This window comes from Clarias gariepinus, chromosome 8 (genome assembly GCF_024256425.1).
Source record: "Clarias gariepinus isolate MV-2021 ecotype Netherlands chromosome 8, CGAR_prim_01v2, whole genome shotgun sequence".
Lineage (NCBI taxonomy): Eukaryota > Metazoa > Chordata > Actinopteri > Siluriformes > Clariidae > Clarias > Clarias gariepinus.
Window position 1 is genome coordinate 429,085 of NC_071107.1, and position 18,131 is coordinate 447,215.

An 18,131-nucleotide genomic window follows, 5' to 3' on the forward strand; every position below is an offset into this window, starting at 1 on the left:
GATTCTTGCACAACATAGGTCAATGACAATTTAAAAATAAAAAAATGGTTATATGGGAGCCTTGCTGTTGTGTGTTAATGGGGAGGCTTCAGACATCGAAGTGTGTATTTGGGCGTTTAGGATTTGTTAGGTAGAACAAACGTTATTATTATTATTATTATTATTATTATTATTATTATTATTTTGTATAAAGGATCAATTTTACAGCTATCAGAATATAGGAATGAAATCCTAGCATACTGTAAGTCTCCCTATACAGTGTTGTTGTGTGTAACAGTTTGGGAAGGAACCATATGATTAGTGTAATGGTTATAAGTGTATGTATAAACATTTATCCATACAGTGTAAAGTATAAACACTTTTTGAGGATTTTCAAAATAAAAACATAAAAAAAATATGGTCGCCCTATATCATATAGCCTAATTAAACTTTTTATTTTATTTTTTTTAGAGAAGTTGAAGGCTTATTGGCTGTTGCAGCTGTCACTCATCATTTCTGTTCAGTCAACTTACTGTAATGGGGATGGGTGGAATAATGTCTGTTGCCTAGCAACAACGAAGCCAAACAAACTTAGATTATGCAGTCTATTGATGGTGGAATATCAAATTCTACTAAAAGTGCATTGAGATAAATGTTTTTATCCCACTATATATAGGTACTCAGATATGTTGTTAAATAATTTCTATAAATGTGTTGTTTTCTAATCTAACGTCTTATATTTTAACATAAAGTCTGTGATATATGGGACACATTCCAAACCCTTCACGATGAAGCGAGCACAAGATGTTCCCAGATGTTCGCAAGCAGACGCCATGAGGTAGTTACGCGGTCGAATCCGATTCCCAGCCCGAGCGGGACCCGGGCCGCGTCCCAAACGCGCTGTGTTCTACTGCGTAGTCATGGAAACAGCGCGTGAGGTCTCACGGGCGCCATGCTGACTACTAAGTGAGGAGGTAAGCTATTTGGGACAGAGCCTTAAGGAATTTTGGGGGAAAGAGCAAGATGGCTGGTGCTGGAGGAGAAGAGAGTTTCACTCCTTTTTGACAAAATAACGGAGGATTTGGGCATCGAACATATGCTGGAGTTTATCCTTGGAGCTGTAGTTAAGTGTTTTTTTTTTTAAACACTTTTTTTTTTTCTTTTTCTTAAACATCTGTTATGTAAAGGCTGTGTTCATGTCTGAGTGAAGCCTTTTGGACAAAGTTTTCCACTCTGATGGTTGTTGTTGTTGTTGTTATTGTTGTTGCGTGTTTACTGTACAGCAGGTAAAGGAGGTTATTTCTAAACTCTTTTTTTTTTGAAGTGATTTATCCGGACTTATCCGGTTTCCTGCTGGATACTTTGTGACACTTTGTTACTTTGTTTCTAGACGCAGATGCGATGTTCTCTAACGCTACTTTAGTTTCTGTTCAAACCTGACATTATACATCACAGACTGTTTTTTTTTCTTTTGAAAGTTCCACCAATACAATTTATATTAATTAACCTAATTAGAGAGAGAGAGAAACTAAACTAAATGAGCTCTAGTCGGACCCGTTGTCAAGCAGCCAGAGCCCCGAGCTCTGCGCATGCGCACAAGCCCCCTCAGACTGAAGGTTTGGAGATGGAGATGGAGAGGATGGAGCCTCAGGGAGAAGTGGGGCTCGGGGTCCCCGAGGAGGAACAGCCCTCACCGTCCAGACAGGCGTGGAGCCGGGACAACCCGGGGTTCGAGCCTGAAGAGGGCCTGGAGGCGAGCTGGAGCCCGGGACGGAGGTCCTTATCTGACACCTCCAGCAGCAGCGGCAGCAGCGGACTCGGGAGCTTCACCGGCGGGAGCACCGCGCGCATCCACCGGGGCCTGTACCCCACTCCTCCCGCCGATGGGCTTCAACACGAGCCGCCAAGCTGGGGAGCCAGGATCCTGGAGAAAATCAGACGTAATGCATGCATGCCTTCTTCTGGACTACTCATCATCATCATCTCATTTACATCAGTACTTACTAGTTTTTTTGTGCTCAACATGGTTTACCATTATTATTATTATTATTATTATTATTATTATTCCATAAATAAATGCATTTATCCCCAAATCTGGAAATTCCAAACATGTTTAAAAAAAGTTTATGCATATGTAGTGTTTACATCTGGTATTAAGATACATCTTGAGTGATCCTGTAACAAGTGGACACCCCAGACCAGGAGTACTGAATTAAAATGTTTGAGGGAATAACTTTTCCTTGACCAGACGTCAAAATGTCAAGTTCGTGCTGGGATTCAGATCAGTGTGTATGCAGTAACTTTATGTTCTGTACTGTATCGTAGGTGCTGGAATGAACTTCCTTTAGATGTCTGTACAGCTAAGTCTCTGACAATCTCGGCTTAAGACTAAAGACATATCTGTTTCTTAGATATTTGGGTCAATTCCACCGCAAGGAAAATGTGCTAGATTACTGCTATAGTGATTATTCTCATTTATCAGAAAAAGCGCCAGGGTTCGGATAGAACTGTCACTCGGTTGAGATTCAGACCATGGTCCGCTATTTAGTGACACCTGTTTTAGACACATAGCCATTTATATCTGACGTCATCTGTAGCAGGGCATGACCCAGGTAGAGACAGATTCGCACTTTCAGTTAGTTAACTGTAGCCAGTCCACTTATAGTGTGTGCATGTTTCTGAGGGGTTGTAGGACATGCAATAGCCTGGTGTGAACCACCGTGAACATGAGAATATGAGAATCTCAGCGATCACATGTGATTGGATGTTGCGGTTGGGCCTGTGTTAATGCTAAGTAGCTAGAAGATCTAATGTTGCATGGATGCCTTGGTGTCCACACAATATAAATGTTATGTTAGTGTTCCTGACTGCTTACGCAAGTGATGCTTAAAGCACACCTTACACGTCTGATTAAATCACCTGGAATGAATTTTAATACCGTGTGCGAATAGGACTTATTATTGGAATTCTTTTAATAATGAAAGCATAAGAATCCTGGTTCTGTGCACTCATTAGATCTCAAAGTGCGCTGCCAGATACAGAGTACTCACGTACCAAAGCTTTGAGAAAGTAAAGCACCATTCCAGACATTAGATTTGGCAGTATTGTAGGTGTAATATTGCAGGTTGATGTTGAAACTCTTTTCAATCATTTCAGTTCTGTGGGGCACACGCCTCCTGGAGGAGAGGGACAGCAGCAGAGAGATGTACCTGAAGAACGTCCTCAGAGAGATGATCACCTACGCCCTTTTCCTTCTCACCTTATGCATCTGTAAGTGAAACACGTTGATATTTTATAAACATATCCTAACTGGTTACCTTTATATTAAAGAATTACTGCCATAATACTTTCTAAACTATAACCAGGAAATTCATTACAGTTTAAGTTTAGTTTCTTACATTGTACATAAACGGCTTATTAGAAGCAAATTTTCAAAAAACACACAGTAATGATGGGTGACGTACGGATTAGCTCACTTGGATAGGGGTCTGTTTCAGAAAAGTAATCAACAAAATGGTTGTGGCAGGTGCGTGAGTGTGAAGCAGAATTACTAATACCGGTTTTACCCTCGTCTCCCAATAACAACACTAAAAGCAATTCGTCAACACTAACGATTTTTAATAATAAGAAACTAGTGCCACATAATTCTTATGTTATATTTATTCATAGTTACAGTTTATGTGGTTACTTCCTGATATCACGCACTGTGTGCATTAGCAAATATAACATCATTCACTCTTTTTTTTTCCTTTTGACATTTATAAGATAAAAAGTTTTCCATGTTTATTTAAAAAACATAACTTATAGAAACCTTGTTAGAAAATTAAATTGCGCATGTTTTCTTGAAATTAATTTTTGTTTATCATACAAGTCCATATTACAGGTGAAGTGAAACTTAATGTATACAGTACTGTGCAAAAGTCTTGAGACCCACCTTAATTCTTCATATTGTATTAAATTATGTAGATTCAATTAAAGAAATAAGAACAAATGTTTTACTGTGACAGGCTGCGAAGGGCCTAAAGATACAACTTAAAAACTGGTTACTGTATTTATGTACCGGCCTGAGCAGCGACCTCGTTTCCCCTCTCCTTCAGGGAGCCTGGAGAGCTGTTTCTATAGACTGCATTTAAATAACAAGGAAGTCTGGAGGCAAAATATGAAGAAATGAGGATTGGCTCCAGTCTTTTGCACAGTACTGTACTGTAAACTGTAACATGTGATTTGTCTTGCGGCCATAACTGCTTATTTAAGAACTATGATTAGCTATTAATTCGCACCTTTTGATCAATCAGATTTAAGAATTCAACAGGAGTCTCTTTTAATTTCATTTGTTGTTAATGAAGGAGGTCATGATTCAGTCTTTGGCTCAGTGTTTGTCTCCGTGTGGTTATAACAGGACTCTACTTCATCATTACTTCATGGAAAATTAAAGGGCCATGTTTTTATGGTAACAGCATTACAGAAGCACGATCCCGTCTGTAGAAAACAAGAGGTAGACATACACAGAGTTAAAGAGCAGCAGTATGACTCACAGTCGCATTTTTCAGTTGATTTCCTGCAATCAGAAACGTAATATGCAGTCGGAGTTGGGAATTAGGATAACATATGGTTCTGGTTTTTGCCTACTGGTGCAGAAATCTGGCTTCGGCTGAATCGTTATACAATTTCCTGGCAGAACCATTTTAGTATACGAGTCTTTGAGCAAAAAAAAAAAAAACAGCCTTTTTAGAAAAGCAGACTGAAGAAAGTAAAAAATTCCCATGAATTTCACAACACTCTGTGTCTAAGCGAAAAGAATACAAATCAATAAATACATTTATCTATCTTTTTTTTTTTATATCCACTTTGTCCGAATGTGTTTCAGTAACATACGGCATGGTGAGCACCAACATGTACTACTACACCAAAGTCATGTCTCAGCTCTTCCTGGACGCGCCGCTCACCAGCGCAGATGCCACCACTTTTAGGAGCCTCTCCACCATGGAAGACTTCTGGAAAGTAAAGAGTCTTTTGTATTGCATTTCACTTAAATATCCTTGATTTTTATTTTTTATGTGATCATTAAGCGAACTAAGCACTTTATTCCAGTACACAGAGGGGCCTTTTCTAAACGGGATGTACTGGGAAATGTGGTACAACAACAAGAGCCTGCCGGAGAACCAGAGCCTCATCTTTTACGAGAACCTGCTTTTGGGAGTCCCTCGTCTGCGTCAGGTCAAAGTTCTTAACAAGTCCTGTCCTGTTCATGAGGAGCTGAAGGACGAGGTGTACGACTGCTACGGTGTCTATGCGGCCGCCTACGAGGACAAGAAATCGTTTGGACTGAAAAACGGCACTGCGTAAGAGAGAGAAAACGATGAGAATTAGAATTGAAAATGTACACAGTGTGAACATATACGCAAACCAATATTTTGTTATGAATGGTATTTAGTATAAGCATCTTCTAATGTATAGATTATTTACCATAATATAAATATAAATAACTAGCAACATGGTTTTATATGGGAAGTCTTTGGGATTTGTGCTTTATTAAGTCTTTACCAGTGTGAATAAATTATCTCCAGCAATGGACTAATTATAACTAATAGCTGCAAAAAGGATCAGGAATGTGGGCGTGTCAGATCACATGATTGACAATAGTGACGTCAGAATCAGAAAGAGCTTCATTGGCAAGTACGTTTGCACATACAAGGAATTCGTCAACAACACACCACGAAGGAAAAAAATACATAAAGAAGTTAAATGTATATGTATAAACATATATGTATAAATGTGTGTGTGTGTGTATATATATATATATAGAGAGAGAGAGAGATATAGGAAATCTTATTACAAAACACTGACTGTGAATAATCAGAGAGAACGCATAGACTACACACAAACACAATAATACAGTAAATTTTATTTCCTAGAAGGTTTTCCCATCATCAAACCGTCTGTTTTGTTGGATGTTGCTCTTGCTGATGCGATGCTCTCAAAGTGGGTTCCAAGGGCATTTAGGGTCCTTTATTATCAAAGCTTCATCGAAATAATGCTTATTGAGTTCTTCTAGCTATTAGTCTAAGTTGAATCGCTTTAATTCAAACCTCAGTAACTATAAAGAATATCAACTTATTTGTTCTTTTGATGAAAGATTCAGGAATAAATCAAGCTCAGAGTATAACTAGATATATTTGTTTAATTTGACTGATATTTAAATTAATCTGTGTTGATGGGTTTTCTGAAAATCATTTAAAATGTATAAGTAGTTGGCTCTAAAATCTTAATAAACGATGATGACGAGGACAATGGCACTTAACCCTCGCACTTAGGCTAAGATAAAGTGTTCTCCGATCCTCTGTGTGTGTTCGTCCCAGGTGGGTGTACTCTGAGGAGAGCAGCCTCGGGGAAAGCAGCTACTCGGGTGAAGTGGGGACGTACAGAGGAGGAGGGTTCTATCAGGATCTGTCCCGCACCAGAGACGAGTCAAACAGACAGCTGCAGGAGCTGAAGGCCAACCTGTGGCTGGATCGAGGCACCAGGGCCGTGTTCATCGACTTCTCCGTCTACAACGGCAACATCAACCTCTTCTGCATCGTCAGGTACACGCAGACCCACGGGGAAAAGCGCTTCGGATTTAATTTGGAACAGAAATGACTACTGACCTGGATGTCTAAATATACATGCACATGTGTGCACATTATTCTAATTATTCAACCTTGAGGAAAAAAAACATTATTTGGTCCCTGGGATTGGAAGATTTATTATTTAATATTAGTGTAATATTAATGGGTATTCTCAAATGTATTATATTCAGCTTTAGCCCTGCCTGAATGGTCTAAAAAAAGTATATATACTCATCATTTATAAATATCCATGGCTGATGATTTGAGATTACATTACCATAGCAACCAAGGCAAAGACATCATTGTCTTTAGGAGTGCGAGATAGATAATATCATCACAACATTTAAATACATTTCTACAATATGTAATATAACAGCAGAATAAAAAACAAACACAGAAAAGCAACGGGGAAAATCTGTACAAATACAATACAATAAAAAAAAAATCAGGTCCCGTTAATTTGGCTTAGAATAAAAATGTATAGGAAGCTATGGTTATATCTGAGTAAATTCTCCTGTGAAATACTTTATCATGATGTTCTAGTGAGCTGGAACTCGAGTGCCCAATGTCCTGTTCAGCTCGTGTCAGCTCGAGTAAAAAAGTAAAAGCATTTTTAACATTTAAATGTGTGGGTTTTTATTTTCCCTTGCAAATAATATGCAAACCCATGTCATCATCCAGTGAGTGTAATTCCCTCTTTTACAACATTTCCAGGCTGCTGGTGGAGTTTCCAGCCACAGGGGGCGCTGTGTCCTCGTGGCAGTTCCAGACTGTACGTCTGGTGCGCTATGTGTCCAGCTGGGACCACTTTGTGGGGCTGTGCGAGGTCATCTTCTGCTTCTTCGTGATCTACTACCTGGTGGAGGAGGTGCTGGAGATCCGCCTGCACCGCCTGCGCTACTTCAAAAGCTTGTGGAACTGCCTGGACGTGCTCATAGTAACGGTACTGCGGCCGGCATTTTGTTAAGATGTACTGAGACAGGATTGTTTTGGTGTCGGTTCTAGTGACAGTACCTTTTGGAACATACTGATGTTATAAAGATATAAATCAGAGAAAAGGTGTACTTCAACACGGTATAAAACTAACCAAGTGTATATATGAATGAGTAACTTTTTAAATCCAGTGTGGCCACATTTCATCACTTCCTGTAAAATGACCATGATTGATATAAACAACTTTACGACGTTGATCAGAACACTGAATATATTCCAGCCTGTCTTATATTCATGCGATTCCTCTCTCTCTACTCCTCCCTTAGCTGAGCGTCCCTGCCATCATAATGAACATCTACAGGACATCAGCGGTCAACAACAGGCTGAAGTTCCTGCTAGAGAACCACAAGACGTACCCGAACTTCATCCCACTGGCTCGGCTGCAGGTTCAGTTCAACAGTCTGGCTGCCATCATCGTATTCCTGGCCTGGGTCAAAGTGAGCCCCTGAATCTATTCACTGATTAACGGCTGTGTGTTTAACATTGAGTTGATCAGTTCTAAACACGACTAAGAAAATATGTTTCATTAAAATCTATCGATTTCCCTACAGCTATTTAAGTTCATCAATTTTAATAAGACCATGAGCCAGCTATCCAGCACTGTGTCCCGGTGCGCTAAAGACCTGCTGGGGTTTGCCATCATGTTCTTCATCGTCTTCCTGGCATACGCGCAGCTGGCATACCTGGTGTTCGGCACACAGCTTAACGACTTCAGCACCTTCCAGGCCTGCATGTGAGTCCCAGAGCACCTTACTCTGTCCGTCTGTTTCATTTAGGAGTTTGGAATAAAACACTTCTTTAGGAGTTCCTGTTACCGCCCCGAAGGTAATTATCTTCCCATAGCAACACATACCAAAGTCTTTTATCCATTAAAGAAGGACGCACCATGTGGCGTTTAATGATGTGGGAGGTTCATATTATTTAAGCAACGAGGGGTGTTCAAGTCAAACCGGGACTTGTGATGGATATTTACAGAAGACTTCAATTAGTAAAGACTTATTGCTACATCCAGCGTAAAGTCCTGACCTCACTCCCAGACATTTCCACATGTTTGTACCATTAAAGGAGTTCCTGGGAGGCTGGTGTTTCAGACATGAGGGAGACATTCCGATCACGGCTCCGGCGTACTGAGAGAACTAGTGAGACACTGGGATAAGTGCATTAGTGTATCAGGGGATTATATAGAGACATAAAGGGAGTTTTTACGCTCAGAACCGTGTTCTGTTATTCTGTACAATCAAAAGTCTGAGTTTGTAGTTTTTTTCACTATCATTTGCATTATAGCAGCTATAAACAGTTGGTCCCTTACCTGCTTCTTTTTTCCTTTCACTTCTAGTTAAAACACCTTAAGAATGGACTTAATCCACCCAAATAAAAACATCTGATCAATCAGAATCCTCAATTTATGTTTAATAACTTTTGATAAATAAAGGTGACCTTGGATTAGAAAGTCACTCTGAAAAAAACTTTAACAAACTTTAAAGAATTAAAGAAATAGTTTAAGGAACTTTAAAGAACTTAAAAAAAAAACTTTTGCATTGCTTTAAGTGTTTTTGTTTATAACAATGTTTATTGTAATATAGCATTATCATTAACAGAAAAAGTGTGTTCTAACGCGTACTGTCGCTCATCCTCACCCTGTGCAGCTTCACACAGTTCCGGATCATTCTAGGAGACTTTGACTTCTCAGAGATCGAAGAGGCCGACAGAGTCCTGGGGCCGATTTACTTCACCACCTTTGTGTTCTTCATGTTCATGATTCTGTTGGTAAGGGACTTTTTTATAAAAAAAATTAAGAAACCGGAGTCCACTGGACTTCAAGAGTGAGCTGAGAATTCATACATGGATCTGTTGATGGTTAAGTTATGGTGCGTGTTGGAGCATGGGGATTCATGTGCATTCACAGCTGAGGAGGCCCGGGGGTGCGATGTTGTTGCAGTTGTCTTCAAGGGTGTGCAGTGGGGTTAAAACCAGGACTATTGACAGGACACTCGAGCTCTAAAACATTAAACTTGGCAAAACATTCGGCCAAAACACGGTAATGGTGCTTAAGTTCAGACAGGATTATAACACCATCTTTCATAACACTCCATGTTTCTTATCTCCTGATCCATGTTTAGTTTTTTTTGTAAATACGCATGCACATTTATATTTTTATCAGATAAAACGAAACATATTTGCTAAATACAGTTTCACGCCCTTTTATGTCCGGAGTGTCCGTTACTTTTTTGAATTCAAATCTTTCAACGATCTTAACTGTCATTCAGATGAAACTTGGCCGATTTAGATTTCACATGAAAAGACATAAACCTAAAAAAGTTATTTTGGAATTATTCAAAAACATTTTTAAGATATTGCAACATGAATTTGACATGGTTACGGACACTACGGATTTTTTCTTTGAAAATAAATCCTTAATTTTGCATGTAATGCTTTAAATTAAGAAGATACTTTTTACAGGTCATATATTTCTAGGAGCTTACAACAATTTCAAAGAAATATAAATAATTTGCATTTTAAATAATTATTGTTTGAAGTGAGACAGTATAACGCTGAAAAATGGCCATTTTCGGGGCCACATATTAAAATCATCTCTCCAAAACGGCTGGAGTTACAGTAGCAACATTTTTAGGGAAGCGAGATCGGTCACTTCCATGTTGCATAAACTTCTGTAGGAGCTGCTTTGGCCGCACACATTTTTCTGTATTATATGTATAAAAAAAATAAATTTTGACCGATTAGAGCTCGCTGTGTGCAGAACATTATTGTGCTGGATAAGAGTTTGGGCGTTTTAGTTCCAGTACGGGTAAATTGTGATGTCCCACCATACAACGACATTCTGTACAATTCTGTGTTTTCAAATGTGTAGCAACAGTTTGTTGAAAGAAACACACACACGTGTGATGACTGCATGCAGTAATTCCGTAGGAGTAACTGGCTGCTGTACTGATGACCGCGAGTGGTCCACATTTTGTTAATTATTATTGCTAATTATTCCCTCCGTCTTCCTTCAGAACATGTTCTTAGCCATCATCAATGACACGTACGCAGAGGTGAAGGCTGACATGGCACAGCAGAGATCCGAAATGGAGATAACGGACCTCATTAAAAAGGTGTGCAAGTCATGTGATCACAAACAAATCTAAAAATCAAAAACAACGTTAGCTAATAATCTAGAGCGACAAAAGGAACAGAGAAATATACCTCTCAAAGGTGGTGTGTTTTCTCAGGGCTACCACAAGGCCATGGTGAAACTCAGGCTGAGGAAGACGGCGGTGGATGACATCTCTGATAGCCTTCGTCAGGCAGGAGGGAAACTCAACTTCGACGAGCTCCGACAGGACCTGCGAGGGTCAGCAAGACCTGATTAATATCCGTGAAGATGATGAAAGCACAAGATTGATCTGCGTGCACGTATTCTGACTGTATCCTGGTGTGTTCGCAGGAAGGGACACTCCGACGCTGAGATCGAAGCCATTTTCGCCAAGTACGATCTGGATGGAGACCAGGAGCTCACTGAGCACGAGCACCAGCAGATGAGGGATGACCTGGAGAAAGAGAGAGTGAGTAAATAGAAAGTTAATGGACCTGATTCATGAATTTTTGTATGATCGTAAATGATTCACAGGAACATTACTTACCAGAAAAGTGAAAAAAATTGTTTATTTTGGATCCTGATAATTTTTTTTCACTAATGTATTAAAATCCATAAGCCAAATAAGAATAGTTATTTATTTATTTAGAAATCACAGCTTATAAAAGCAGGAAGAGTTAGTGTGTATTTGTGATTGCTGATGTGTGTAGTGACTGATGCTTACGTACAACACACCCTTTCACAGTTTAGTTTTACCGTGTGTACTGTGGAAATTGTGCATGGAAACTTATGACAGATTGGCTTTTATCAACATGTGGTGCTTTTTAAATGTAAATATAAATAATGACTAGAAAGCACAGACGCTGTGACATATCACTTTGCGAAGTTTGAATGCCAAATAATATATATTTAGTAGTTAAATATTGTAGTTCACAATATATATCCAAATAATCATTGTGTAAATTTCTAATAGATATAATGTATAACTACCCATTAAGCAATACACAAACTGTGTCTAAATCAACATACTGACTTCAAACCACATTGAGTTGTAGTTTTTGTTTTTTTTTAAATCACAATTTCTTTCGACACTCTATGACTTACTATTGACTGTTAAAAAGTTCACATGATTGAACAGTCCTACTGTAGCAGCTATTTTAATGCTAAAGTTGATCACTTTCTTACTTCACACAAAGCATGAGCAGGTATGTTAGAAGTAATTAAATTAGGTTATTGTATTTTGTTTAATCCTGACTTTTATATTATTTTTATTAAATGGTTTGAGGCAAATGTGTGACTTTGCTCAGAAGTGCCGAAGTCGTATTTATAATCTATTATTCCCTATGAACTATATCTATACACTGGAACCTCGGATTATGAGTAACGCGGTTTGCAAGTGTTCCACAAGACGAGCAATGATTTTTAATAAATTTTGACTTGGAAAACAAACAAGTCTTAGTTTACGAGTAACGAGTATCATGTATCACGCCTGTGCTTTTTGTTTTGATGCCGAATGTCACCTGATCACAACTGAGCCTATGGTTTTTTTCTTGCTGCGGAATTGTGGGTAATCGTCTCCCCTGCTGGGTCTCAGTGCGCGTCTCTTACTGGTATAATCAACATCCGTGCACGCTTGTACTGTTACTATAACACTGTGACCACGTTTGTGTGTGTGTGTAAAACATCTTTGATTTTGTGTCTGTATATATGTGTGTGTGTGTGTGTGTGTGTACAGCGCGCGTGCATCAGAAGCATCAAAGCATCGAGCACAAGGGGACGTGAAGTAGAGGCTTGTGCACTCTTCAGTTAATTTTCAGAGATGTTGATTTTGTGCATACACATTTCCTTGAACAGTGCAGCTACATATACAGTACATATTAATTGTGCTGCTTTTGATGTTATGATCTAGTTGCTACACAAAATGTGTTCACTAGATTGCAGTAGAATGAGCCCTTGAAATGAACCTATTGGCTGGGAGAAGCCTCGGCACATAAATAAAGCTTCATCTGGCCATCACTAATTAATATTCAGTAGAACTTTGGATTACGAGCATGATTCGTTCCGGAAGCAGGCTCGCGTGTAAAGCAAAAGCAAGTCTGATTAGAGAGGTTAAAGATCCATTTTCTCTCTCTGCTTAAGGCTCAGTCTGCTCTATGTGTCTGTGCGCACGCACGTCATTGGACACCGTGTGTTATGTATTTATTTTTTTGGGGCTGTGGAACGAATAATTTAAGTCTTATGGTAAAGTAAGTGTTTTGAAATACGAGCTTGCTTCCGGAACGAATCATGCTCGTAATCCAAGGTTCTACTGAATATTAATTAGTGATGGCCAGGTAAGGCCTCATTTATGTGTCGAGGCTGTTCAAGGAAATGTGTATGCACAAATTCAACATCTCTGAAAATTAACTGAAGAGTGCACAAGCCTCTACTTCACGTGCCCTTGTGCTCGATGCTTTGATGCTTCTGTGTCATAGTACATCACATCATACTTCTACTTTATATATGACAAACTGAATTGTTGTATAAAAATATAATCCTTGTCATTAAATCAGATGAATACTCCGCACACACACACACACACACACTTGTATAGATGCTCAATGTCTCTCACACACTCGCTAGGAGGACTTGGATTTAGAACGCAGTTCGCTGCCCAGGCCTATGAGTGGCCGGAGCTTCTCCCGTAGCCAGGACGACTCTGAGGAGGACGACGATGAGGACAGTGGACACAGTTCCCGTCGCCGTGGAAGCAGTTCTGGGGGTGTGTCTTACGAGGAGTTCCAAGTGTAAGCTTCTCATTTAGGTTCTCTAACGAATATGTTAAAGCAATATCTAAATCATATGAAATATACTAAATGTTCTGGATACTGGATATACTGGATAAATATCTGTTATATCTATTGTCTGTTATGTATAGCTTTCCAAATCAATGTTTAAGAATCACAGGTACAACAAGCCAAATATGAAGGCTTGGTCTTTGTTGTGGAATGTACTGTACAGTGAGAAGTGTGATGTGTTCCCAGCCTGGTGAGAAGGGTGGACCGTATGGAGCACTCCATTGGCAGTATCGTGTCCAAGATCGATGCGGTCATTGTGAAGCTGGAGGCCATGGAAAGGGCCAAGCTGAAGAGGAGAGAGGTCCTGAGCAGACTGCTGGATGGGGTCATGGAGGTGAGGGCTTCACCATAAAGACAACTGAAAGCGTTCACAAAGCCACTGGCCAAGTCCATCATAGTTAAAAATCTTATTTGGTTTATTTTAAGCTACAGCCAATATAAAAATGAAAAAAGCTACAAAAAAGTTTCCCCCACATTTTTTGTTTATAGGTTTGAACAAACAAACAAAATAACCATCTCTAAACATGATTCAAAATAAAAATAGAAGTTATAATAATAGGTCATCAATAAATACAATCATATGCATTGTAAACACCCAGGAACCCGGAGATTGTGGAGGCCAGTGGTGATTAACGTTGTATTTATTATCGTTTTGTACAGCTGTGGTAGGACCTCCGGTCAACACTTACACACGCTCACTCACATGGAAATTTAAGAAAGCCAGTTAGCCTAATATAAGCATGACTTTGGACTGTGGAAGGAAACCGGAGTTCCCAAATAAAACCCACCAAGCACAGGGAGAACATGTAAACTCCATGCACGCAGGTGGGAATCGAACCCGGACCCTGGTGGTGCAAGGCGACAGTGCTAACCACTAAGATGTCAAAACTAGCCCCCTTTCCCCATTTTCTGTGAATTTTGAGCATTTTTCTCCGTATTCCCCCTCTCTCTCTCTCTTTCTCTCAGGATGAAAGAATGGGAAAGGATACAGAGGCTCACAGGGAGCAGATGGAGCGACTGGTGCGAGAGGAGCTTGAGCGCTGGGAGTCAGATGACGCCATCTCTCAGGTCAGCCATCAGCAGGCTACTCCTGCTGGTCCAGGAGCTCATCCTCGCCCACGCAGCACCCGCCCCTCCTCCTCACTGTCCACGGAGGGTCCGGACACCGGAAACAATGGAGGTGGACAGGTGTAAGACCTTTTCTACTGCTCCCGTAGTCTTATTAACTTTTCCAACACTAAATGCTCACCTTACAGTACATCAGTATTTCTTTTGTTGTTGTTTTATTGCAATTTATTCACAGAGCACATATCTATATAATGATTCATCAGTTATTAACCAGGAGTGTATACTGAATATATATTAAGGTACACTGGCACAAACTTTAATCAGCTTAAGAAATGGTACTGAGCAAAATAGGTCTAGATTTAGGCATAAAGGTCATTTTTTTTGACAAAATAGTGCAAGGTACATGACTTTCTTTACATACTCACACACACACACACACACACACACATATATATATATATATATAGTGGTACCTCGGCAAACGAACCGCCTTGAGAAGTTTCGCCTTTAGAACTACATTTTTGCAAGCATACGAGGGGCTGAGCTGGTTGTGCGTACTTCTGGTTATCGACCTTGTTAATTGTTTGCGTCAATGGAAAGCCAAGCGAAGTGAGTTTACATATTTTTTATTTGATAACATAAATGTTGTCAACAAGGGAAGCAAGAAGAAAAGGTTTTCAGTTTGGTTTTTAAAGCAGCCGGTGCCAAGAGGAATCATAAATTAAGGTTAAGTGAGGTTTAATGTCTATTTATTTCATATCGTTTCTAAATGTTTTGATTGCTTTTATTTTATTTTTTTTATTTTTTAAGAACTCGCCTCCAGAATGGATTAAACTCGTATGTCGAGGTACCGCTGTAAGTAGTAAATAATGTGTAAATAATAAGAGGTCATTGTGAAATTAAAGGCTTCTAATGAAATTATTTAATAGCAGGCTGTATCTTTTGCCAATTAAGTTAGCATGAGTCTTTTTAATAACCATAAACTATTTCATATTCAAATGTTTTTGCATATTTATGAGACTATAAGTCTGTACTGCCAGAGACAGAATGAGAAACAGCATCAGAGATACACTGTAAATTTATAACGCATTGCTGCGTTCTTAAAAATGTGTAAAATTAGAAAATCACAAACAAATAATATCACCAAACTTTAATGTTTGGAAAGAATTTGTTAGATCAAATGCCTTTTTATTCACTTTATATTATTTCCTATTGTATCATTTATTTTCACTACATAGAGTATAATACAATGGATCTGTTGGAATGCCATTTGAAAAGCCAGTCAGTGCCTGTTGGAAGTAAACTTTAAATGTAATATTTTATTTGTTACATTTTCTTTGAAAATTTTATACAATGACAAAAAAAAATTATATAAAAATTACATGTCATGAATATTTAGTTTTCTTCCAAAACGCTTGTTCTACACAGAGTTAGCCAAAATGTTTTGGGGACAGATGGCGATCATCATAAATTAACTTTGTTTTGTTTCTGTAAATGTAAAAATCTAACTGTGTTCATTCAGACAGTTAAAAAACAAAAAAAATGAAGGATTTTCTAACACTTACTGTATTTATCATTTTCCCCATTTAATTACCAATTTAAGCTAAGACATATTACAATGAAGATCCCTTTTCTTCAATACCAGTATTATGTACAGACTCATATACATCTCACAAAGCATTAAAGGATCTTTCTTAGCTTTCGAAGCTTGACCTAATTCGACCATGTGAATTTTGTCACACATTCGAAAGGTTTGTTTGCATAAACAGATTGATGCGATTCTTCACAAAACTGACTGCCGTGTATTATGCGTGTCACATTAGGAATCCTAGATATTTTTTGTACTTAAGTAAAACCCCCACACTAATTTGATCTATACTTCCTGGCGTGTGTAACAAAAACAACTATGATTTGTGACATCTGTTTTTGCAAATGAACCCATAATTTCTAGTTGCTTTCAGTTAATATAGTTGTGTGAACAGAATGCTTTGTCATGTAAACCTAAGCAGGTAATGTATTCCTTATTAATGCCTTAAAATTGTTTTTTAATACCTATTGTAACTTAAAACAAACTTCGATTCGGAGTGCATCTGCTTTCTTGGGAAGCTTATTGTGTGCTGGTTTGCATCGTATAGCTGAAGTTTCGTAGTTTTTCGCTGACATAAGTTTTGCATCAACATAAATTCAACATAGAAATTAATGTTCTTGACTCGGGCTGAGTAGTCTGATGATATGATTGAAATAAGATCAGCGTTGAGATGAGTACACACAATTATTGGTACTGTATCCTCAGAACTTTTATAATACTAAACTCTTATGTTACTATTTTTGTACCAATTTCTGTACCGATACCAACATCATTATTTAGATTTGTGTATGTGTGTGTCTCCAAATGCATATCCTTTTTTCCTACGCTGCTTTTGGATATATTTTATTTTATATTCCTTTATTAAGGCTGATATTCAGTATGATTGCTTTTTTTTTGACAACATATAGTTATATTGCAAACTCATTCCACTGAAAACAAACCCTCTATCAGCACACAGTCCTGGAGATTTGGCTCTGTTTCTCTGAATGTTTTGATCAGTATTACTGTTTTAATATCTGCATTTTTTACAATAAAATATTTGCACAATTCCAACAGCGCTGGGTGTTTTTCCAGAGGGGCAGAAAACTGCCTGTGTTGCTCCTAGAGGCCTGGAGAGCTATTTCTTAAGACTACATTAAACATACAACAAGTTTGGATCTTTGGAAGCAAAATATGAATAATTAGGGGGGGGGGTGCTCAAAAGACTTTTGCACAATACTGTACAGTATATGTGAGTGATTTTATTAATTTAGAAAAGTAATATTGAAGGAGATGTTAAACCACATATCAATTACTTTATCATTTTGCTCTATTTTAGTATTACACACATTGGAACCCTGGATTGTGAGTAACTTGTTTTGCAAGCGATTTGCAAGATGAGCAAAATATTAAAATAAATTTTAACTTCATAAATGAATACAGTCTCGTATGTTAAACTTGTAAAATACGAGTTGTACGCATGTGCTTTGTCTGTAGAGCATCACATGATCACAACTGAGCCAAAGTTTCGTCTCTCTCGCGCTGTGGGATTGTGGGTAATAGGCTTAATGCTCAGTGCGTGTGCGTCACTTGTATAGTCAACATCCGTGCACGCATGTCCGTGCATGCAAGATTAAAAAGTTTTGGAGATTGCTGGTTCGAACCCCGGGTGATGCTGTTTTCCTCTCACAGCCGGAGGCACAGAGAGAGCTGATTGGCTGAGCTCTCTCAGGGGGGAGGGATGAAAGGTACTTGCGCTCCCACATTAATCACGGCTCTACAGCCATCAGGGGTGTCTGTGAGCTTGCGCACGCGGAAGGAGTGGCTAGCGCTTTCCTCCGAGTGTGTTACTCCGCCCCTAACGGTGCGTGAGCAAGCAGTTCGAAAAGATGCGGTTGGCTGACGTCACGCGGTTCGGAGGAAACACATGATAGTCTTCGCCCTCCCGGCTGAATGGTAGTAGTAGCCTTAATGTGGGAGCCCCC

General features: G+C 38.9%; 1 protein-coding gene across 1 annotated transcript; it reads left to right on the top strand.

Moving 5' to 3' along the window:
- The first annotated feature begins 796 nt into the window (after positions 1–796).
- pkd2 (polycystic kidney disease 2) lies at positions 797–17,215 on the top strand. The gene is made up of 15 exons (XM_053501370.1): positions 797–1,919; positions 3,136–3,249; positions 4,847–4,980; positions 5,071–5,321; positions 6,339–6,563; positions 7,302–7,530; positions 7,847–8,017; positions 8,132–8,313; positions 9,227–9,347; positions 10,595–10,693; positions 10,811–10,932; positions 11,026–11,143; positions 13,297–13,460; positions 13,698–13,845; positions 14,478–17,215. The coding sequence occupies exons 1-15, from the start codon at positions 1,517–1,519 to the stop codon at positions 14,703–14,705; spliced, it is 2,709 nt and encodes a 902-aa protein (XP_053357345.1). The 5' UTR covers positions 797–1,516; the 3' UTR covers positions 14,706–17,215.
- The last annotated feature ends 916 nt before the right edge of the window (positions 17,216–18,131 follow it).

Bases quoted from the DNA above. Each gene is read 5' to 3' on its own strand.
- pkd2 (XM_053501370.1), top strand. From the start codon at position 1,517: ATGAGCTCTAGTCGGACCCGTTGTCAAGCAGCCAGAGCCCCGAGCTCT. The intron at 6,564-7,301 runs GTACACGCAGAC...CAACATTTCCAG, and splicing joins AACCTCTTCTGCATCGTCAG to GCTGCTGGTGGAGTTTCCAG. The intron at 8,314-9,226 runs GTGAGTCCCAGA...CACCCTGTGCAG, and splicing joins AGCACCTTCCAGGCCTGCAT to CTTCACACAGTTCCGGATCA.